We start from the raw sequence: 25,253 nt of genomic DNA, 5'->3' as shown, positions 1-25,253 counted from the left end.
AATCAAACCCTCAAAGACTCAAGGTAAGGTATTTCTATTTTTGAAACAGTAAAAAGATCATCAGTGAATCCTCTACTCTGTTACGCTACGCTGCTGAAATTATTGGTCCATTAATCAAGCACTCAACAGGAATATTGATAATCATTTCAGCTATATATCAAGCAACAGTGCCAAACTGCTCCACTCCACTAGTCCATCTCTGCAAGAAAGAAATGTAAAAACAAATGCTCACGGTAAGTCAACTTGTGACGATCTATCTCATAATTGCTATTTAAGGAATTTTAAAGTCTGAAAAGATGAATTGCTTCATTGAAAAATAACCCACAGATGGGTTAGGGTGAATTATGGAAATAGTCCTGAAGGGAAGTTGTGAAAAGATTCTTGGTCAAACATCAAACATCCTGCAAAACTGAAAAGAAGTTTGATAAATACCAAGACTGTTACACATCCTCCCTTTGTTTGTCCATTTCTTAGTTGTCCCACTTGCTCTCTGACCATCTACATGATGAGAGAAACTCTCAGACCAAAGGCCAGCATATTGGCAGTGCCAGCAGTGCCTCTGCGGAGAACTACACAGCTGAAAATGATGGATATTTGGGTCAATGTTATGCAGGCAATCATCAGTTTTCTTTAACTTGAAAATAATTAAATCCATGTTTTAACCGTCCAATTAAATACGACAGGCTTTCAGAGTGTAAACACATCTGAAGAGACCTCAATTCGGCAGATTGATCCGTTGAGAACTTTAACCAAAGCCAAACAGCATTTGAATATGAATATCGGACTCATTATGCATTACTCGCATACGCATTCAGACAGCGAGCACTCGGTTTAGCAGGCGGGCGCTGATCCAAGGCAGCCTCAGAACATAAACAACTTCCCGGGGGGAAAAAAAAAAAATCCTTGCTTTAAATCATCATTTCTACGGTGACAGACCGAGTCCCCGTGAAGACGGTTTGAACAGCGGAGTCAATCAAAGCAGAGGGTGATTGATGCTTGTCACGATTGATGCAGGCCCTCTGTCTCTGGGCACCCGCCTGCTGCGCTCTCAACTCGCTCACTCGCTGCGTGCTCGCTCCCTCCTTTGTCGGTCTGGGACATGGTTTATAAGCATCGATTTGTCCTTTTGTGTGACTGAAGACGCTCCTGTTTGTAGGAACTCTGAATGAAAGAACTACTATAGGAAGTCAAGAGATGCTGTAGGTAGCTAATAGTAAACTGACAACATATAGGCCATCCCCATCTGTGACGAGGATGTGTTGGTACTTGAGCAGTTCAAGGTCCTGCGTTGTGGCCCTGTCATTTTGCTATTCAATTTATATTATATTATACGTATGTGTTCTGCTATTTATCCGCGACAAAGCCGAAATTACCAGGTCCATTCCACTGTGGCACTCGCCCCAAATAGACTTGCAATTTAGGATTCATAATTCGTTCTTGAGTACCTTAGAAAAAGTACTCTTTGAACTCCAGCCAGCAACTCTCAGTCAAAAGGTGCTACATGAATGGTAGAGGCCTCCTACGTCTAAATATGCATCGGTAGATATTTTAATGGAGCGGAAAAGGCTGCTCTTGTGGGTCTGGGTCTGTTTATTGTGAGCCAGACAGAGAGGAACAGCCGGGCAGTTGTGTTATTGGTTCCTGATGGGAGACAATGTGCTCCACCAGCCTTTAGTTTCATGGCAGACATAACTCATTTCATAGAGTGTTAATTTGGTGCGCTTTTCCATTACAGGTTGGCATTGTGGAGCATGCCAACACTGGCTCGCACTGCTGCATTTCAATTTCACATTAGGACAATCACACAATTGGGCTTATTAAAGAGTGTTCCTCCTCACAAAATGGCCTTGAAACTGTAAAATTATTCACAGCATAAAAACTAGCTATGACTTATCTACTTACTCTTTCCTCTGACCCCCCTTTCCCTCCATGCTCTCTCTGTCTCTCTCTTTCTCTCATTTCATCTTATCTTTCATTTTCCACTCATCATCTCGTTTCGTCTCCAGTGCTGCTTCCCTCTTTCAGAGCTCTCCTTTGCAACGGCGGAATATTAAAATGAGATTTGATGAGAGTGTTATCAGGCTCCCAGTCTTTTGTCCACTTTCTCCTTTCTGAAGGAGACGGTTAGTACTCAAGGCGAAAAAGTGTGCATGTGTGTGCGTATCCACGTGCACATGAGCCTGTCTATGGGGGGGGGGGCGTGTTGTAAAGTACAAACTGTCTCCCTCTGCGCAGCACCTTCATATCTCCTCTCTGATATTCCATCTAGCATCCAAGTGCATTTTGAAATTCTGCTCAGATAGGGATCTTCTGCGGGGCAGGGGAAGTGGAGGAGAGGAGAAGAAGGAAAGTAGAGGAGAGGGAGGGAAAACTGCTCCCCTCTCCCATCACCTTGGATGGATGGATAAATGAAAAGTGTGGACCCAGACGAGTGCAACATGAGAAGGTAATGTGCTCTCTCTGCAGCCAAAATGACATCGAAGCAATTTGTGCACTCCAAGTTAAGGTTGCAGCCATGTGTGGAAAAGTCAACATTTGTATTCTGCTGAAAGGAAACCAGTGCACTCCTCTTTCTTCATCAAAAGTTAAAATGTCTATATTTACACCACCGATGTGAAAACATCTGAACTGTTTGGTGAAATAAGATAAGTGCCTTTGATTTCTTTCAACTTTAGTTTCGATTATATTTTGACAGCCCCTGAAAAGTCTCACCGCTATTTCGCTCCCTCTCAACTCAGCCAGCACTGTGTGTCATTCTTTTCATGCTGCACAAATACACCAATTCTGGCCCTACAACTACCCTCTCTATCTAACCGAGATAGATCGGAGAGAGCAGGGGAGTCAAGCAGTGGAAATTAAGAAGCAAAGGGGGTAAAAACGAGCCCGGTGAGGCTTCGATCGATCTCAGCCAGGCCCCTTTATTTACACAACATCTCTTGCTCCCTGACATCCCACAATCCCACAGCTTCGGAGTCCACCATCCATCACGAGGCTCAGGGACATAGGGCCGGGTCAGAGAGGTTTTAGGGGTATCGTGTGGGTTGAAATTGCTGAGGTGTGAATGCACAGAAACACAGAGGATAGGAGGGCGAGAGGGTGAAGGATAAGGTGTACGGAAGATGTAATCTCATTGGGTAGTGGACGGAGCAGAAGGACAGAGATAAGGGAGGCCAACATATGGAGGAGGAGGAGGAGGATGGAAGCTGTCAATGATGTGAGGAGGAGGATAGAGGGATCATCAAGAGACGCTTTCTGTTTACTTACTCGCTTCCTCCACTAAGCTTGTATCCATGAGCGCAGGAAGCGCTGGAAGAGCTGGAAGAGCTGGAAGAGCTGGAAGAGCTGCCTCGGGTGTGGACGTCTTGCAACTGTCCCGATCTCGTTCCCGGTCTTTGTCTCGGTCTCTCTCCCTTCCTGTGGATGAGGCCTCCCCAGCTCGTCGCTGCCTGTTCTTCTGGGTCTCCATGGCTTTGAGCTTCCGGGCGTGCTTGTGGCCCTTATAGTGGGCCTCTGCTTGGTTCTGCAGGAAAATGATGAAAAAAAACCAAAACAGGTTAGGAGGGAAAAGCAGAAAGGAGTGTCTGACTCGATGTATTGTGTGCTGGAAGGACTGGAGCCCACGTGCAATACATGTTAAAATGCACGGCTGAATATTCGCTCTCTTGCAGGCATATGTAGGCTGCGAGGACGCGAGTCTGTTTCCACCTGATAACGGCGCTGGCACATTGCGAGGCCAGAGGTATAATTGCATGCGTAATATGCAACAAGAGTGAGGATCCCATCTCCACAACTACCCTATTAATGTGCACTGTGAGAGTCAGCCTCTGCAAGTCCTAGACACGTGGCAACACATAGACACAGCTGAGACAAATCAGATGCAAAACACTGACTGCGATGCAGCAATAAACACGTTCACACAAATTTCCCTCCGGCTGGATCGAGATTTACCTTCACATTCTCATCATTCTCACGGTCCTGTTCAATCCGAGAACAAAGCCCCCTGTTGTCAGAGCAAGCGCGGCTACATAGGAATAGCAGAGAAATCAATACGGAGATCACTCATTAAAATCTAAAACAACCTCCAGGGATCAGCTCTCATCAGCTCCTGGCCTCGATAGGACACAGTTAAAGAGGGAAGAAGCAGAACTAGAACCCGCCGGCTAAATGAGGAGTTTTGTTTGAATTAAATCCAAAGTGTGAACAACTTAAATGTCCCCAAATAACACAGAACATATAGACTACTGAGTAATATGGATATTTTCATACCCTCAATATTTAGGTGATAAATGGATTAAGGATTAGGTATAAAATACCCTTTTTTTCAGGAGAGGGTGTTTTGTCATGTGGAGCTAGGTAAGTCTTTCTTCCACTGCTGCAATGCTTCCTTTCAAACTCTCATCCAGATTTAATTCTTCGAGAAATAAATCATGCAAATCCTTAAGTACAAAACAAGTTGAGTAAAGGTTTTGGACGATATTTTGAAGGGCTCCTAAGTGAAGAATAAATACAAAAGTTTCAGTAGGAGCAAAATGTGGGTTTCTCTGATTACCTGAGCATCAGCAATACATTAAGTACCCGGGAGCAATAAATAAGATTAGTGTCTGCTGTGCACAGATCCAAGGTTCCAGGTACACATACATGCACCCCCCCAACCAACCACAGCCTCCAGTCCCACGGGTTAGCTCTAATGTGAACACCAGCAGTCCGGAGGATGGAGTTAAACATGTACACCTCACATTAGCCAGCCTAATGGTGTGATATAGTGGCAGCCTATGAATAACGTGGCTGTCAAAGCGTCTGAAAAAACAACTCGAATACTTCAGCGCATCGTGTGACTGATCTGCCGTGAAAAGGCTCCTAGATTAGCGTGATGTGACGAATTCAGCCAGAGCCTTTTCCGCCACCAGTCCCTCCGTCCAATTGCGTCTCAGTGGAGGCAGAGGGACAAGGTGTGAAATGAGCTTTGGTTTTCACATCACCATCCCGGCCAGCAGGGTACAGCACTCTTCAAAGGGATCCAGTGTCCAGTGATTAAGCCATCCTTCGGCTAAGAGTAAACACTTGGACTATATCTGGTGCATAGTATTAGATTCAGTGGACGTGGAACATGCCTCCCCCAATAGCTCTGATAAGGTGCTGAACCCTCTCTCCCAATGATGACTTGCTTGTAGCAAAAATATAACAAAATGAAGTAAGAAAACCGAATGGCAGATCTGTTTTGTTTCATGTCTTTGATTGTTGAAGTTTTCCTCGCAAGTCACTAAAAAGTGTAGGATTGGTGGTAATCATATATTGCCTTTGAAACATTTGCCAGTCACAGTTGTCTCTGTGATAGCTTTTGCTGCACTGTGCTATAAATACATGTAGCCTTATTATGTTATCACAGTGTAAGAATGTGAAATATGATGAACAAGAGGAAAGACATCAAATGAAGAAATGTATTCAGGTACAAGAGTCAAAGACAAACTGAAAACTCTCTTATCACACACACACACACACACACACACACACACACACACACACACACACACACACACACACACACACACACACACACACACACACACACACACACACACACACACACACACACACACACCTTGAAACAACATTCAAACAACAAGCCATTGACAGACAAAATCCCTCCCATCTCCCAAAAAAACCTTTCTGTTTATAACAGAAATACCTAACACACATTAACATGCAAAATGCCTCGACAGCAACACGTCCTCAAACCATTTCATTTCCTTTTCTGGATTGAAAAGGGGATTTTATCTTCACAGCAGAAAGGGCCAAGGCAACCAGAGGACCCTTGGCTGCGCAGGTGTTCCTCTCGTGTGAAATGAAAGAAATAAGTTGCCATTTTGGGAAATATGCTTATTGGCTTTCTTGCAGCGAGCCATATGTCTCTTCATCATGGCATATGGTGATAGTGATGACAAGACTCTCGGGAGTTACTCTATTTGACCAAGAAATAGTCCGGCCCACGACCCCTAATGAGACCAGATTAGTTTAAAGGTGCAGTATATTTTGTCACCTTTGGACAGAGCCAGGCTAGCTTCCTGTGTTTTCAGTCTTTGTGCTAAGCTAGCCAAACCAGCTGCCGACTTAACATACAGATATGAAAGTGGCATTGATCTCTCATCTCACTCTCTGCAAAAAAGTGAACAAGCGTATTTCCCAATATGTCAAAAGTGTCATTAGACAACACATATGTGTCGCTAGAATTGTGCTCTTTTGCACCTGTACCCACACCCAACAGTGATGTCACAGTGCACTGACGCACCTTTATATCACTGCAGGTAAGGTGACCAGTTGAACCAATGGAGGTCAGCTGCTGTTAAGTTGCTCTTTAAGGTCGATTTGTGCTCTACTGAGCAACAGAGAAAGCTTACTTTTCCCCCCTTTGAAAATTATGCGTAAGGATAACTTGGTATAATATGTTAGAAAACTCTAAGGAGGGTACATGGAGGTGTTAGGAATGTATTCATGGTCTCGGAGAGACAGATAAAGCTACAGCCAGACCTGACACTCCTCTTTAAGTCGGTGTGCAGCGGCAGGAAATGGGATTTTCTCTATAATGGGTGAGGAGCATGTCTGAGTCTCCTCTCCCCCCCCCCCCCCCCGTCAGCTCCCTGTCCCCTGTGCCTCAGCCCTTCTTTGAAGATGGAGTCCAGAAAAAAAAGTGTGTCTCTGTGTGTGTACTTTGTCGTGCCAGACGAGACGTCTTAAGGCCTTCTGGACTATTATCTATTTGTTTATGTGAATATGCATGAAATGTCATGGGATGCTTGCCTGTGTGTCTCTGTGTATGTATGCGTGTGCTCTAGTGCGCATGTTTGCCAGCCTACAGTATTGTGTGTATTTGTGTGTATTTGGGTGGCAAGGATGGGAGAAATGGAACGAGGAGCAGAGACTGCTGCTTCCTGCTGTGGCTGCTGATTGTCTCTGCTCTTCGCTGATAAACGACAGCTCTCCCTGCTGTCTAATCCCTCATACCAAAAACAACAGACACACAGATTCCACTGAAAGGGAAACGTTCTACTTTCTTTTTTTTTTAGACATAACTAGAACAAAAACAAAATGAGCAACTTTAACATTTACATAAATTTACAGAAAGGGCTCCGCTTACAGTTTTTTGTTTTGCATACAGACGCAACGATTTGCTTATTCACACACACACACACACAAACATAGAGTCAGTGGGGATGATAAGGGCTTAAAAATGAGGGGCGGCCATATTTTCAAAAAGCAACATTCAAGAAGATTGCAGAAGCACAAAACAAAGCAATTATTCTCTCTGAGGCTAGACACACTTTTTTTGGTACAGATTGCATTTATGTTGTAAATCACACAGTCTGGCATTTCGTCTCTTTCTCTCTCTTATTGTCCCACAAACTCTCTATATTTCTCATGAACACCGAGGCATAATGCTGCCACTAAAACATCTCTTACCGTCGAGTTAAAGCGCAGGTGGCAAATGTTGCAGGAGATAATCTGTTTCTTCTTGAGGGGCTGAGGGACACCAAATGTGTGGTTGATCACTGCCTTCTGGACAGGGTCCATCTGAGGGGCAGAAAGAAAAGACCAGTACAAACCACATCAGTTCTATCAAATTTTATTTTCCCAAATGAGAAATGTCACAACTCAGATGTGAGGTTATTCCCCAGACAGACAAGATTCAATCTTCAGTGTGGCCATACTTTTACATCCTCTAGTGCAGCGGTGGGTGGCCATCCTTTTTTGATTTTGGGCCATGTAAAGAAAAATATAAGGAGTCACGGGCCAACAATTTTTAAACGAGTTAGCAGAAATAGCCAAATATTGTTTTTTGTTAATGACCCAAGCGCCCACTTAAATAATTTAGCTACAAGGAAGTGTGTACCTGTGATAGCTGAGCCGATTTATTGCACAAATCTGGAAACAAGGAAAACTTCACTCAATGAATTAGCATGACCCTGTGATGTGAGGGGAATATCTCAGTTTCAAGGACAGTGTGCGATACTCAGAGCTTTGTGTATGCATGGAGTAACTTGACCAGTGGACGCATTTTATTTTGTTACTTGTTATAAAAGATAAAAAGCAGAAAGTGCATTAAGAGGGCCACTGACACACTTCTTATGACGCACTAGAGGGAAAACCAGCTCAGAGAGGAGTGGCCTACTTTATGTATTTCAACTATACGGAGTGTTAATTAAGTGTTGCCATCGAAAGTAATGTGACTGTAATAAGTACAAATGTATGTATATTCAGGCTGTTTGTATTGCTTTTCAACAAAACATGGATGCTTTCCAACTGCTTCTACTCTTTTTATCCTTTATTAAAGTATAACAGGGAGCAGATACTGTGGTGGAAAAAATTCCATACCTGCTCTGCGTGAGTCTTTTAATGCTGAAATAAAGAATGCCGAAAACCAGAGGTTGTCTTTTTCATATTTATTCTCTGCGCAGAGAAGGTTCAATCATCGCAACAGAATGCGTGCAGTCTCAGTGAGGAAGAACCCCGCGTAAAGTGAACGCGCTTTCTTTATACAGAAGGAGCAAAGGTGGGGGCCAATGTTACGTTATGTGACATTTTGGTCTCAGACTGCTAGAAACAACCATGAAAAACAAACGGCCAGCAACGAAAGCAAGTGGCCAGACGGCCTTGGCGCTGGAACATTCTCATGCAACACAGTTACAGTTCTCTTTGCGCGCCGGCAAAGATATCGCAAAGAACACAGTGAAGTTCAACTGAGTTCAGAGCAAACTAAGTAGAAATATATACTTTACTACGTATACTATACTACGAAGAAATATCTATACTAAGTAGAAATATATACTAAGTAAAAATGTACCATTACAATACACAACAACGTCAACAGGTGCAATCATTGAGCCATCAGTTCAATTCAGGAACAAGAATAACTACTTCAACACATATACATGACTTCGAGAAATCCCACCAATACAAAAAGAAGACAAACAGCGCTCGGCTAAAGATGATCAGTCAGCAGTTTATACATCGACACCTCACATAAAGATGGCCTCGCTTGAGAAGGTCTGCAATTACACTGATGATATTACTACTCCCAAACCATTTCTTCATGATTCGTCAAACATTTTTATCCTATTTCTGTAAGACATATTTTATGTAAGCACCTATGAAAGTCTGAGGGACGACTGGTTTTAACGTCACTTTATTGTGCACCTACTTTTTTGTTGAGCAATAAAATTGGAAGAAAAACTATTTTGATTTCAGCAAATCTGTGGCTGTTAGCTGTCGGTTCTTAATTGCAGACACAGTAAAGACAGGAGACATACTACTGCTGTGGAATCCTTTTTGCTGTGTGTGACTGGCACTGTGTTTTGATAATAATTAAGATGTGTATCAGATTCACTCTTCACTCATGCATTGCAGGCAAGTAATCACCAGGGTTTTCCGTGCTCTCACAGGGCGGAATGCATGAATAGAGCTCCAACTTTTTCAATTCAACATCCAGACCTCAAAAATGGGGCCGAGCCAAGACGGGCCCCGTGCTGTATTAGTCACAATGCACTGGTGTCAGGATAGGAATGGTAACAATACTGAAAACAATGGCTCCTAAAATTGTTCTTTCTGACATAAAAAAGATCATATGATGCAAGTTTAATAGAGAGTTACACCCACCCAGAACGCAGGAATTTCCGTAAGTTCAATGCGTATTCAGAGATCTGCTGGATGCCTATGATCTTTGCTGCTTTAGCGATGCTGTTGAGTTGCGGCTTTCACTTCCCTCAACTGGAGTTATACTTCTGTGTTAAGCGGTTACACTGTACCTGTGCACATGCGTTCGCAAAAATGTAACTGCACGTCAGGGCTACAGGCGGCGATGGTTAGGAGTGAAATAATTCAGATTGGTCAGCTTAAGCTGCTTCTATTTTCTCTTTCAAGGTTTCAGATTTCTTTGGCAGATTGTTGAGAGTGAATGAATTTGCAGAGATAGAGTAGTCTTCTGTTTTTCAGGAACACACATCTAGCAGAGCCGTTGCACTGCAGATGGATGTAGCTCCTGTTCTGTGAGTTATGCATGTAGCCCCCCCACCGTCGCCCTGTATCACAATGTACATACAGTGACTGTGGCGAACATAATTCAAGCATGATAGAGGCTGATCATGTACAATGCATGCTGAAGTGATATCAATCTGATGCTCACCTTGATGCTCAACGATAGATCAAAACCTACGCTGTAGGTATCTATCGGGCGACTCCTGTTAAATTCAGCTTTCGTCTTTTTCTCTCCAGACAGGCTCTGCAGGATATGTAATATTGTTCTTAACACGACTGCATTGGCCTGTTGCTGCAAGCCTCGCTACAGCTTGTATTTAAATGTAGTTAGAGTTCATTGTAATCCCAGTTATGTGACTGTCTAATACATTATGAGTCAGTGCAGCCCGGAGGGAAGCGTTTGGAGAGGGTTTTGGGCAGACTAATTCAATTTTAACCGTCTGTAAATAGACTGCAGACAGTCCCAGAACGGCATACTATAAACAGTCGAGTGAAAGCCGGGGCTTCATTAGAAGGTCTGCATGCCACAGCTGATTTCATTGTAGCACCCTTCAGTGTGGTATCGCATATAACAATCATCTTGGATTGCTCCCCAGGCTGGCCCGGGGCCTGGCCCGGTCCATTCCTCTGCTCGCTTTGGCAGAACGGTGACCGCAGAGAGCGAAGTACTCACACAGAGTTAGACCGCTCACTGGATCTACACCAGTGGCACCGCAGCCTCAGTGGCTCAGAGATCAAGGAGCGCTGGTGTATTGATGGCAGTCAGGATGGCGAACTGCCTTGATACGGATACACAAGCCTGAACAGCATCGGATCACTTCGTACCACACAAAGAGTTGTGCCATGTCCAAGGCAGCTGCCTCTCTGCAAGAGTGGAGTCTGTCTACTACCGATTCCTCAAGAAGGCCAGGTGTGAGAGGGAATATAAACACACCTGACACTGAAACCTCCACGCTGAAGGTCTCTCCCTGAGGGCTATATTTGCCTTTGTTGCTTTATTTTGGCCTCTTCTGCATCACTCTGCCCCACCTCTGGGAGCAACTGACTTTTCCCTTCACCAGCCAAAGCCTGACTGTTGAAACCTAGCTCTCCCACTCCTGCTGCCTTCTGTGCACCTTAGCAGGGCAGGTTGCACACAGCTATTTGTTTTAGGAACCAAAGAATGTGCCCATTGTCCGTCTGTAGCCATCCTGAACCAACTGCTATAAATGAGTCTTTTGTCCAAGCGCTCCGTCCTCCCCCGCCATCCTGGTGCAGACAGAACTTATCCTGCGCCTGGGCGTCTGAGACCATGATGGGGCTTAATGGTAGGTAGAGAGAAAGAGGGAGAAAGAGACACACAGAGAGAGGGGTGGGGGGGGGGGGGGGGGGGGGGGGGGGGGGGGGGGGGGGGGGTGTAAGAAGGGACACCAGGGGAACCGGAGGATATTTGGTTTTGGAGACAGGTGCATTTATCTTCCCCCCTGCACACGTAAAGGACAACGTGTGCCTTATCAGGGCTAAGAGAACCTGGGGCTCCCCGTTGAATGGACTTTGTGATTAATGCCACGGCTGCGCTGTCAGACTGTGTGTTATGGAGGCTAATCATCTCCTCCCGGGACTGAAGCGACACTGATTTGACTTTATTTCCACAGTTATAATTTCTGCATTATGGTTGTGGTGGATTCCACGTCCTACTGCGAGTTGTATTCAACCGTATATAACAATGGCTGAAAGACTGAATATGATTGCAACTCTGTAAGTATGATTTTATGCATTCAATAATATTCTTCTGCAAGAAAGGTTTCTAATATGACTGCTTTTTCTTTTTTTTTCTAATCAAAGAAGCATGAGGTCTTCTAAATTCTCCAATATATCAGCTGTGGGTTGCCAGGAATTCTTTATATCAGACAGCATAAAGGCTGGAACAGAACTGCAAGGCCAAGACGTTGATTTGAGAATAAAAACAGCAATTTCCTCACTGATACATAAGCATTACACAGACAAAACACTGACCAGAGAGCTGCCCTACTGCCTCCACCACTAATATAAATACATGAGTGTGTTAGAGGAATTAATGTTGCCATAAAGCCGGTTGGAGAGCCCCTACATACACACATTCACATCATACTGCACACATTTATCCACCCCCTCACACATGCAACCAGCCAGTAGTCTGTGTGGCCTTACCTCTCTCTCTTTCAACCTTTTTCCGCTTGGATTGAAAAGGCGTAAAGTGTATGCTGGAGCGAAAGCTGTGGCTTATGTTTCATTTACAGACCACGGAACTGGAGATGGTTTCACAGTGTGGGATGAGTGAAGCGAACACACACACACACACACACACACATACACACCCACCCTCGTGCACAAGCACACGCGTGTAAAACGAGGATCAAAGAAATCAGAAGTGCCTACACACACACACATACACACACAAAACGACAATGGGTATAACGCTGGTAAGTAAAGGATCAAAGATACAGGCTTTTAATTCCAGGCACAGAGGCAAGGTAAGCACCGAACAGTTTGCTGCTGAGGCTTGAAACCAAGTAATAAGGGTCTCATCTGTTGAGATGCTGATGCTGAGGTGACAACAGGACTGCTCAGAGGTGGAACACTGCTTGAATAAAGATTAGCATCCCAAACTGAAGGTAAAGCCCCTGCGGGGACAGAGGGAGAGTTTAAGGAACGGGTATTTGAGGCTCAGGTCTGGCAGAATAGCATTAGGACATGGTTTTATAGCCCTGTCTGTCTTTATACCTCTCTCACTGATCATGAGGTTGAATATTGACACTAAATTTATGAAGTATTTGGATCACAACCCCGACCCATAAAACTAAGGTTGTTCCTGGCTCAGAGTATTAAAAACGTGAACATGTTTGTTAGGGGTTGACATGATTTTTGATCAATACCACTGTTGCAAGCGTGTGCAAGATGAGAAAATCATTTTTTTTTCTAAGATATTTTGTCAGTCTTTGCTTGAGACCTTAGTTGTTGAAATTCCTAGAGGATAGATTAAGTGGCTCCACTTTATCTATTTGCTATTTTCCATGATATCAGGTGCCAAAGAGCCATCGCACTCACCGTGTTAAAGTTAGGGAAGAGGCTGAGCGGGGAGGATCCATTGAGCCTGAAGGGCAGGAGGTGTTTGAGGTCGAGCTGAGGCTGCAGAGGCCGTCCCGGGATGGGGAGGGAAGCCAGAAGGGGGCTGCCCTGGGCCGACGTACCTGGACAACACAAAGAGATGGATGTGAGAAGTTGCAAAACAACGGGACATGTTAACACAGGGGGCCATTTTATGAACTGAAGGCTTCCAAAAGGTCAGGTGCTGCGCTCAGAGGAGGCCTGTCTTTGATTTATTTGGTACCAGAGGCACCATTACACCTCCAGCTGACATCCAATACACATTGTACAACTCAAGTGTGTGTGTGTGTGTGTGTGTGCAAGTGCATGTGTCTGGGACAATACGGTGTGTGTGTTTCTCTTCTTATGCAGACAATAGGAGATGTACACGGGCACTTTTGCTGGAGACTTAATACTCCCATCACCCCAATTGCCCAGGCTGATCCCCCAAGGACAAACCACCAGTCCTCATGTGCATACACGCACACACACACACACACACATACACACACACATCATTTAATTACTGATTTATTGGCTAAGGAAAGGTGCCTGTGTGAGGGGAAGATGGGAGATATCGGATTTCAAATGGACCAGGGATGAAGAGATTTCTAATTTTCCGCTTGGCTGCGTTTCAGTGGACCACTGTGCTCACCGGTGCACAGGCACTTATCCCAGCACCAGGATCAATCATCAGTGTCAGCTGCGGGTCACCGTGGCCACCACCAAAGTATGCCTATCATGTAAGCCCCCCTGCAACATACACACACACACACACAGTGAGGAGGTACTACTTGATACTTGACGTGATAACGCACACCACAGACAAAAAAAAGCAATCACTGACCTTATAATGACAATAATACCAGCGGCTTAGAAATACAGAAAAACATTGGCCGAAAAAAAGCTTCTTCTCAGGAAAGGGGAGGGAGATAATGTATAAGATTTCAGAGACAGATGGCGGGAGAAAAAAGGTAAAGGTAAAGACAGAAACACTGGTGTCTGTGAAAATTGATATGATCTTGTATGATACATTTTTGGTTGAAATAAAATTACATTATAACTATGAGAAAAGAAGAGTCTTAGAAATGTTGGATTCATTCATGTCGTGTTGCACATGGAACTCAAATAGATAGAAATGTATGCATTTTCCCATGTCAAAAAAATGCTAAATTCAACACCGATATAGCTAACACTGCACTAGCAGCAGTGTCATGACGTTGAAAAAATATTAAACTGAATCTTCTCTGAATCTAAAGCTGTTCACAAATACAAAAAAAATGATAATACAACAACTCCTTTGAGGTTATGAAAAGATCCTAGTTTTAAAAAAAGCCAACTTTAATTCTAGGTCTGCTGCCTCCACCATGAAAACCAAGTGCACTATGCACCCATCCACTATCACAACCTTTTTGGTTTTTTTGCTGCTGTGTGTCCTGTGTGAAGTACAGAACAGAGGGAAAGATGGGGAAATCTGTCAGTAGTCTGGCCCATGGCTTTCTGCAGCTTGGCAGGATTGGCAGCTATGGCGCGGGATTGTATGTGGTTGTTGGGTGGTTGGGCTAAAAGACTCGAGCTCTGAGCATATGTTCCTCAGTGCTGGGCTCAGGCCTGCCTTTGCCATGTGTGACTCCCCTCTGCTGTTTGTCTGACACCCAGAGAGATGCAGCAAAGGTTGGACACAGGCAGCCTACAGACACGTGGGCAGCAGCCGGCGGGAGATCGCTCACACACTCAGCGCACATACACATTCACACAGAAAACGAGGAGAAGCCGAGTCTTCTCTTGGCAGGACTATCAGAGAAAAGGCTGGGCTTGCAGGGACGACGGTTATCAGCTGATAGTGCTTCCCCACCTCTCTGTGACTCCCTAGGCAGCTTATTAAATCAGGTCCTGGCTGTTTGCCTTTTTGGATGATAACGCTGCCACGGAGGAACAGCCCGAATCCAGGCATGTACGACAGCGAGCGAAGGCGGGTGTGTGTACGCTTTGCTTGCATGTACTAGACCAGTATCACACGCACGCACACACACACACACACACACACACACAAACGCATACAAACAGAACTGCCTACGCACCTTTGAAAACAAATAGCTCCCAGGGCAAGAAAGAAGTAAATATGAACACAGTCACATAACATGCACACACGCACTTGACACATATTGTGTGGGATTCCGGTCGGAGTACACTTTAAAGCAAAGCAACATACATTTTTCAAGCGCATTTCTTGTTGTTTTTTCAATGTGCGTTTGTGTGTGTACTTGCAAGGAGGAAGGATGGCTTATTTCAGCCTGCAGCCCCTGATAACCTCCTCCTTCTCTCACACTGCGTCATTTTCCACTCATTTAATGTGTGTGTGTGTGTGTGTGTGTGTGTGTGTGTGTGTGTGTGTGTGTGTGTGTGTGTGTGTGTGTGTGTGTGTGTGTCTGCACATATGGATGCGGATGTCGTTATGTGCACATATGCTCTTTCTGTCCAGAGCCATGTCTGGGTCGAGTCTTTGGTTTATTTACGCCTCAGTTGTGGTCCGGGGTCCAGACAACCACTGGCGGTTGAGGCAATGCCTGAAACCAAATGTCCAGTCTCTCTCTCTCTCTCTCTCTCCAGATGACTTTGCTAACGGATCTGACTGTCTCCGCCAGTCTCTCCCCGGGCAGGCCTCCTCCTCCTCCTCCTCCTCCAACCATCACAACAACGCATTCCTCCCTCTCATGACTCACTGGGCTTTGTTACACAACAGCCACCGTCACATCGCATCTACTCGGTTGTTTGTGTGGTGCATCCCAGCCACAGAATTTCAATTATTTTCTTCTTGCACATATGAGAAAATAATGGATTCCAACGTCCACAAGCAAACATACTGAGCCTTCTTTCCTCATTCCTCTTCTACTCTCACAGAATTAGACATTCAACATTTAGGCCTTCAACTGTAATTCTCTTGTCATCACTCCAGTGGTCCCTTAGGTTTCTGACAAATTGCCTTTTCTCACATCTAAATACCTCCGCCCTGCCCCCGTGCGCTGCGTATCCCTGCAAAGTGCTGCTGAGCGGCACAGGAAGGAGAAAAGGAGAGAGTCGGGTAGGAGAGAAAACTGCCTTTCTATTTGTGGCCCAGTGTAATTATGTGGGATAGATGCTGGCAGAGCAGGGTCTTGGAGTTGGTAGAGTTGATCTCCACCTCCTTTTTCCTTCTAACAGTTATAGCCTCTCAAAAAATGCACTACAATGTCGCTTCGTATGATCTTGCTTAAAACAGGTGCCTTTTCGAGATTTCGAGTCCTCCAAAAAAGACCGGTATCAGTCGTTTGAGCAAGAGCCCCAATGCAACATATATTTAGGCATAGACTGTATATACAAAGTGGACATAGTCACTGTGACGTCACCCATTGGTTTGTGGACTACAGCTTTGAAGCCTCGAGTATGGCATTTTGTCTGTCACCTTTTGTTTTTTTCAAAAATAAGTATTTTCCGGAAATGAATTTTTTCACCGAAAAAGATTGCTTATTTTTCAACAAGTTCCAATAGTTGTAGACTCCAGTATGAAAGAACTCCCTTTGTCGTCATTCGTGGCGCACAGAGAATGAAACATCGCTGAAAAAACAAGGACACTGTACTGCTGCTAGCGTTCACCTTGTGAATCCCCGAGGACGCGCATGACTTTGGATATACTGTTCGTATAAAAAGACAAAAGGCTGCTGTGTTGAGGTAAAGTAACATGCAAGACCAAGTCCTTCAACAACCACAACAGAAGGAAGAAACTCAGAATAGAATTTGTATTATGCAGTTTTCTATATGGCCTAAAGAAAGCACGGTGAAATCCTTTGTGTGGGTTTCAGATAATACACCAGAGGAGGAGTTGGCTGTGTCATCTAGTTTTGTGTTGTTTTTTTCTTGGTAAAGTGATTGTGGGATTGCCAGGATAAAAGCTGTTGATTTCTGCAAAATGTAAAGGCATTATTCATCACAGCTGCTCAGCGCTGAGTGCCTGCCTGCTGGGTAACAGTTGGACTGTCAGATAGACCTTCGCCATCAGGCCTCTGATCTGATTATCCAGCTGGGATAATGAATATCTACACATCTAAACCTGAATATGTTGAACAGGGAAGTTTGCAAGGAAAATGTTCTGACCGGTGAAATGATGAGCACTGAGTGCAGGCACAATGCGAGCATAATTACTCTGCACCATGTGCATGATTATTTCGTCAGTTGCCAAGTACACGTAATAATCTTTCTTTTTGATGATGTTTAGCGCCGTCCTCATATGCCAGTTCCAAATGTGCGTAGACTCGAGTCCTGACACGCACACTCAAGAGTCATGACACGATGATGCTCATTGTGCATCTGCCGCACTGTTGCCACACTGTTTCACCATCCCCCAGCCGCCCCGCAAACCTCCCATCAGCCGCTGCCCTCTGATGGGACTGGATCTGACAGAGCCGGAAGAGCCGGCAACTACAACCCTACGCATAAATATAGAACTGGAGCCTTTTAGTTACAATAACCCAACCAACGGAGGCTTTTTTTTTCGACCGAGGTATGAAATAACCCAAGACATGCTATGCATACAAATGGCTTCCTCAGATGCGCTGCGCCTGGAAATTGTAAATTGGCCTCATGGTGTATTAGAGACCCACGGCCGTTTGAGGGCATGAAATGACATTGCTCTGCCTCTGGATGTCCAAATGTACTCCACTGAGAGACACAGAGAGAGAGAGAGAGAGAGAGACAAAGAGGGAGGGAGAGAAAAGTGACTCTTAACAGCCAATTAGCTTCTGCTTGATCAGGAGGTGGTGCGAGGGCCACCGTGGGAACCATTATAGCATGGAGGGAGAACATTAAGCACAATCAGTTTTAATTAAAAACTGCAGCTTTTTATTCCTCTCCATCCCCAGCCAATCCTCCCTCAGTTCTTTTCTCCACTGCTTCTTAAAATATGACGATAATCTGCAGACCTGCGATAAAATAGGGTGCTACAGGACTGATTAGATGAAACAGTGCAGAGATGATGAAAGAACTTCATTTAGCCCCCAATTAGGCCAATTTGATTGGTTCAGATGCATAAAACAGGCAAGAATTATATGCGTCTCTACAACTGCAGTTATGATCTCATCGTGATGCGCAGTTACTCTAAACATGAGACTCAAACCTGGAAGGTGGCGAAATAAATACATTACTCAAGCTGCTTTTGCATTCAAATTGAGCTTTTTGAAAAAAGAATTGTTTGCAAGCCACTTTCCTGCTTCTGTAGAGAAACGTAAATTATTCTCAATGGTAAGCAATTTGAAAGTTCCACAAAGAGCCCTTTTATTTTACCCTCCCTCCTCTCCCTCCTCTCCCTCACTCGTTTCCTCACCTTAAAGCCTTTAAAGTTGTTTATTTGAATCATATTTTTTTTTTCTGGGTCACTCAACATGCCGTGCTGGCTGCTCTGCGACTGTATGTTGTGTACAGGGGTGTGTAAAGCTAATGACTGTGTGTGCTGCACACGGCAGTTTGTATTCCGATGTGTGTGCAGCAGACAGATACAGTTTATTCGGTAAATATGCGGAAGGAATATTTGAGCAGAACAGAGCGAGAGGAGAAGAACAGAAATCGAAAAATCTGCATGATAAAAATGTTGGCCGAGATATTTGTAGCAGAGATACTGGAGTCAGTCTCTAATGACATTGTGAGGATTTTTCTTATGAGGATTATATTTAATCTCAGGACTTCCTTTCTGTAACCTTTTTGAAGATAATCTGCTTTTTAAAAAAATTCTCAAATATGCGTAGTTGTGCCCTCCTTTCTTTCCCTTTCCCCAGGATTGCAGGAGGTGGCAGATTGCTCCATGTGGCCTGATTATATGCAAGGCTAAGCACAGTTTGCCTCCTGACTGAAAATAGAGCAATTTCTGGAAGGAAGATGACTTCATAACTTTTCTTTCACATGCAGCTTTAGAGGAATCATACAAAGTCAGACCCTGAATCGGTTGTGTTTACCTCTCAGTCAACCCCCAAAATCCTCCCTCTACTCCGTCATCCTTCTGCTCTCCTGTTGCGTCGGGTAAATTTACATCATTATTCTGGCGCTTTGGTAATCACAGACGACACAATGAGAAGAAGTGAATACAAGTGTATATAGAGGCTAGTTTACAGCTTATAAATCAAATATGACCAGACATTGATGAAACACATTAATGAGATCAAACACATTAATGAGATCAATATGCAGCCTCTGACTTCAGCTGTGATGCTTCCTCATCAGAGGAAGATACCAACCTTTGCCTGTTATTCGCATTGATAAACAACAAGGTTCAAATTAAATTGTACTGTTCAATCATTTCTAAATTCGATATTCTACCTCAAACTACAGAAAAGATTTCAGCGGCATGTTCGGGTCTACATTGTTTGGCTCAGCAGTGAGTCGTGGCAGTCCGGCGGTGGTAGAGGGACCTCGTAGAGATGCTTCTTCTCCCGGGCAGTCTCTATAATGAGTTCTGTCAGGCAAGCAGCGAACAGCGCGTTGCTACCGAACCTAACCTGAGCAGAGGCAAAGCCCATCTGTCAAGCTGAGACGATAAGCCTGGAGCCACCCAGAAACAAATTGCTCAGCTTCCCCACTGCGAAGCCCCGTGAGGTAGACGGCTACGGGCGGGCAACAGAGATGCTACTTACTCCTGATGCTACACAGGAAGAAAAAAAAAAGAGGAGGAGAAGGGAAATATCAAACACATTAATCTATGCAGATGGCGCCGATGGCCAGCCATTGCTCTGCAGAAGCAGCAGCTGTACACAGTACTTCAATGTGACGATAAACAGCAATGAAAGAAGAAGAAGAAGAAAAAAAAGAAGAAAAATACATTTGTATTTGCTTTCCAGCCTTAGGGTGAGCGGCTTTAATGAGTCACCCACACTTTCTTAATCTCCTCCCTTTTGCTTGGCAAAGATAATGGCAGCTGTCGGACCTTTCCCTCTAGGTAAAAACACACTTTTACAACACGCTGTTGAAAAGGTGGGAGATGATCAAAGCCATGACAGTTTTAACATCTGTCTGAGAAAGTCAACGTTGGCATCATCTTCCTTTCATTGTCATAACTAGCATTACCAACTCGCAGTGGCGTGTGAAAAAACAAATCAACTCATTCAAAGCCATGCCCACACATATGCAGGAATTCTGCAGGAGTGACAGGAGCTCAGATGAGGATCATTTCCTCAACAAATTGAGTCATTTGTGGAAGTGGCATTAAGTGCAACATCGTTTTTTACATGAATAAATATCAGGCCGGACAACCAAGCGTCACACAGCCATCATGCCAACTGTGACAGGTCATTATGAATTGATTAGATATGGTGGGCGAGCCGGGCTGGCAGGATCTTTGAGAGAGAGGGACGTGGTGTACAAGAGAAAAATAAGCACAAGACAGAGGTTGCGTTCTAATTTTAACTCTTCAGCTGATGAGTTGAGAGGAGCAAGAGATGAAAAAAAACACACTCGCTCAGACACAAAGGTGGTTACGAGGCTGTGACGAATGTGAAATGAAAATGAAGTTGGAGCTGAGCTGAACACAGTGGCACTATCCTCTATTGAACACACACACACACACACACACACACACACACACACAAACACACACACAGGAGAAAAGCTCTTTACAATGATTCATTTACACACACACTCTCGCAGGCGAGAACATTCCCTTTATTTATACAAACGACACTAGAAAAAAGCTTGCAGAGGGCATTGCACTGTACATTATTGTTGCATTATTACAATCATTGTTATGCAAAGGAGCTCCTGCTTAGCAAGTTGTATTTGCATCAAGCTAGTAAATTGCCTTTATACAGATTTTTTTTTTCTTTCTATCAAATGGCTTGATGATCATCTACTCCAATTCCACCTGAATTAGTTTTCCTCATTCATTCCCTCTTTCCAGGTTCTTCGTTTTAGACTTTTCTCAGCTAATTTGAATTCCGCTCTCAGGCGTGTGTCTACAGCCAATTAAAACTGTTAATGGAAATGTGTACTGGCTATCAAAAGGCAAAGCGTTCCTGTTCTTTTTAAGTCCTAGCTATAGGGCCAATCATTTATTTTCCACCTTTTAGACATAGCAGGGAAGTGGAAGACAGCTCTCATATTATTTGAGGAACAGAAATGCAGTTACATGAGAATTATGACACGGGAATACTGGTAATAAAAGTCCTCCAGCTGTGAAGGTTGGCACAGTGGTAATGCATAAATTAGCTCACATTCTATAATATAGATAACACCTCAAGAAAAAGCTAACACAGGAGCAATTCAAAGATAATTAAAAGATCATTCTAATTAGCCAAATGTGCTTACACGATATAACATCTTTGTTGACTGAAAGCAAAACTGAGAGACAATTTACTGAAAGAATTTAACCCTCAAAACGACTGTGCTCAGGGAAAAGGTTGGCTGAAAGACAATGCCGATATTGAAAAACGATTGCCCCTCGGTTGCTCTTTAAAATGCCCTCGCTCTCAATCAGCAGCGTCCTTGGGAAGTAACAGAGCTAATTTTGCCCAACCTGGACTATAATTGTTTCAAATCAGCCTCATGCCTCAGCGTCACTGACAGAATAATTGCTCAGGAGCGTGAAGATTAATCTACAGAAGCACATCTGTGGGACTTAATTTACGGGTTACGGTGCCATGCCTTGTGGATCCATTAGACTCATTTGGTTTTCAATCATGTACAGCATATGCAGCTATACAAAGGTAAAACAATGGGTCGGAAATGTCAAGAGACAAGCGAACGCAATTATGCACAAACCGCTCAATATTCACATGCACACAGTTTTACAACACTTATGCCAGTACGTGCACATAGTGTGCAATGACGACAGATGCAGAAAGACCCGCGTTCGTGGACTGAAGGTTATGTGTGTGCGCGCGAGTACAGCTGTGGAAAAACTGCCTCAAATGATCGGCCTCTTATCACGTCGACGTCTAAACACCTGTTAATGTAGAAGAGTCAGGCTCAGACACGGTTAACACATTTTTGCAGAGGAGGAAAAGTGTCATCGTTTGCCAAACGCTGGCCCCTAATCAGCGGCGGCTAAGAAATTTGGATAGTGAGCCACTTTCAGGCCGAGAGAGGACGGGCCGTTCGACAAGCTCTTTGAAGAGAAACAGCTGCAAGCTGCAAATTGGAAAGTCTTTGTGAGAAGCTGCTCTGCCCTTTGTTATCTCCTTCCTCCTCTCCTCACAGTGCTGTCATGCAGATGTCTCCTCTCATTTCTCATGAGTAATTACAAAGATGGGAGAACGGCATGAAGGGATCATTCTACATACGAGACATTGCAGCGCGGGCGGCACACCCGAGCCCGGCAGCCGGCGTCTTTAAATAGGAAAACTTCACCACAGCAAATGATTTAACTCGTCGCTCGGCAGCTGCCTGCTCCGTGTCGCTTCCAAAATGACGCACCGGACACAATATGTGACCACCCATGGTGGTTTTATATTATATAACCTCCACTCCAGCTGTAAGGCCCTCCTGCTCAGCCCGGGTGCGGAGAAGAGACATGGGGCTGAGCAGATAAGGATTCTTATCAGAGCCTGGGCAGGTGTTTGAAGAAGTGAGGCCATAACAGGATTCCCAAGTTGCTATTGGCCAGCAGGATTTCACTCGATGTGAAGGGAGCTAGAAAAGAAGTGCAGAGGGATGGATGGGTGCAAGTGGCAAAGGGAGTTGTGTGTGTGGTGTGGCGGGTGAGCCGGTGGCCAGGGTGTTATAATTGTGAATAAGTGCCGCAGTACAGCGCGTCTTCGACACCTGCTGGTGTGGCGATAAGGAGCGAAAAGCAATCACTCCAGCTAGCCGGCAGCCCCAACCGGCATCTTGCTGCCTCTCAACCTGCTACTTTGGTTTTTCTCTCAAACATAGCTGGCTTTCTGTTATAGGTCAGCTCCCTCTGCGAGAGGAGAGGAGAGGAGAGGAGAGGAGAGGAGAGGAGAGGAGAGGAGAGGAGAGGAGAGGAGAGGAGAGGAGAGGAGAGGCTCTTTTGTTAACAGTTAGTCCAGTTAAGAGTGCATGTGGTCCAACTGCATCAGCACGATCCTCCTGCAAATCTAAAAATGCAAAAAAGTGTGTGCGGAGGAAGTTCCTCGTTCAACTACAGGCTGCCATTTCAAACTAACTTCATTAGCCACAGAGGTCAAGGACATGTGGTCTGGCTGCGAGTGGGTCCTCAGACTCTCTCTCTCTCTCTCTCTCTCTCAAGAGCGTTTCTCATTAGTGTGATTCCAGCTCAGGATTATAATGCGAATCCTTGGGATAAATCTTTGCTCGTCACGGAGAGACCATCAGCTGTTGCAGTCACCCAGCGCCGTCTCCTGAATTATTCATTTCCTGTTTACAGCAGGCGACAGGTGCGTGACCTCTGTGATGAGTGCCCAGGGTGTCTGGGAGAAGTGGTGACAAGGGAGGGGGAGGAGGGGGTAGGAAGCCTCGGAGGGACAGTACTGGAGACGTGGAGGTGTAGGGGGAGGATTCAGATGAAACTGCCAATTTGTCAGACTCAGGTGCTCCATTTAGGCTTAGGGTTACTTTTACTTTTCATGCTTTTAATTTCAATTCTGTGGCAGGAAGTACTGCTTTAGCTACGGCTGCATGGAAGATGTTTTTTAAGGGGATTGTAGCAGGGGTAAAAAAAAAAAGCAAGTAAGGTGAATTTCCTCTAAATGTTAGAGTGAAACCAAGGGTGGCAGGGGAGTTGAGGAGGTCTGCCAAGCTTGAGCTGCACATCAGCTGAGTGGCATTTACGGTAACCTTTCTCCTGGCTTTTAATAACTGCCGCAGAAACAGCAGAAACACGGATCACTGCGATTCACTGTGGACGCCTGGGAATTGCAGACGTGTCTCCCGTCGCTTTGGCCACACAGACCCCATAAACACCCAGAGAGGACCATGAAGTCAAACGCTAACCTGCTTTCTGCTCTATGAAAACTTTATTATCAGTATGCGAGCATAAAGGAGATGTAATAGAGGTATGGGCAGATAGGAAAAGAAGAGGACCACCGCTGAAAGCCAAGGGAACAGAGATAGACAGACAAAGAGGGTAGAGGCTGGAAATAAGCGGATGTTGTCAAAAAACACAGGCAAGCCGTCTGGTTTGTTTAGTTTAACACTAAAGAAATACCAAACTGAATCAGGAATTCAATCTGGTTCACTCAGCCTGAACAATAGTCTCTGACACTTGATAGCTCCAGAATAAGCCTCCCCTTTATTCACATGTATTGATGTGGACATCTGCATGGACACACACACACACACACACACACAAGAATGCATTCAAAGCAAACACACACTCTCTGTATGATGCATGGGTTTCACCTTCAGGCAACTGGGGAAAGAGACAGACATTTCTCCCCTTCGGCCATCTACTGCTTCAGACAAAAATAACAAACGGCTGAATGATATAGTGAGCTGTCCCCTCTGGTGGTAAAGTGGGAATGGAACCACATCTCCGAGACAGCAGCTACAAATGGCCCGTCTCTATAACCGCCTTCTCTTTCTCCCTCTCGTTCTCTCAGCTGTGCATCCACAGAGGCCTTGGCAGATCTCAAAGACAGATTAATCTCGATTGAAAGTTGCTGAAGTGTCCTCAAGCGCCAAAGCATTGCTACTTATCGCGGGAGAGCACAGCGGAGACGATCCAATGAAAAGACTGAAAATAAGCGCTGAGGTCATTTGGGATGGACGAACACCCTCATAGCGGGCAGTACTGTAAAGTGCGCACAGACTAGATTAAACCTTAATCGTGTGAAATATTGATCTATCAGACAGTCTGGGGTAAGCCTTGGACTGATGCTGTTGGAACTGCATGGATTTCGTGTTTCCACCACGCAGTCCGGCATTAGTACCACGGTTCAGGCTGCTGAGAGAAACTCTTCCTCTCACATGAAATCGCCTGGAACGTGATTGTAATGTGGCACTATAACATTACCGCTTCACTGTGCAACACCGCCGAAACTCTCCATCCGTCAGAGGTCACCAGAGGGAAGCAGCCCGTTGAGTCGATGTTTATTTTTGAAACACCACACTGTGAAACAATATATTTAGTGGAATCAACTCATATTTTTTCATTCTCCTAACGATAATAGATTTGATCTGTTTGA

General features: G+C 44.7%; 1 protein-coding gene across 1 annotated transcript in view; it reads right to left on the bottom strand.

Moving 5' to 3' along the window:
* Positions 1-25,253, bottom strand: part of znf385c (zinc finger protein 385C) — a gene marked incomplete at both ends in the record, with an annotated part of 69,475 nt that overhangs the window by 5,533 nt on the left and 38,689 nt on the right. Inside the window, 3 exons of the mRNA XM_079177670.1 lie at positions 3,265-3,520; positions 7,456-7,566; positions 13,093-13,235. Of these exons, the coding sequence (XP_079033796.1) occupies positions 3,265-3,520; positions 7,456-7,566; positions 13,093-13,235 (510 nt within the window). The remainder of the gene's footprint in view (positions 1-3,264; positions 3,521-7,455; positions 7,567-13,092; positions 13,236-25,253) is intronic.

Source organism: Pholis gunnellus (genome assembly GCF_910591455.1).
Source record: "Pholis gunnellus genome assembly, chromosome: 17".
Classification (NCBI taxonomy): domain Eukaryota; kingdom Metazoa; phylum Chordata; class Actinopteri; order Perciformes; family Pholidae; genus Pholis; species Pholis gunnellus.
This window is presented reverse-complemented; position numbering and strand designations above follow the sequence as displayed.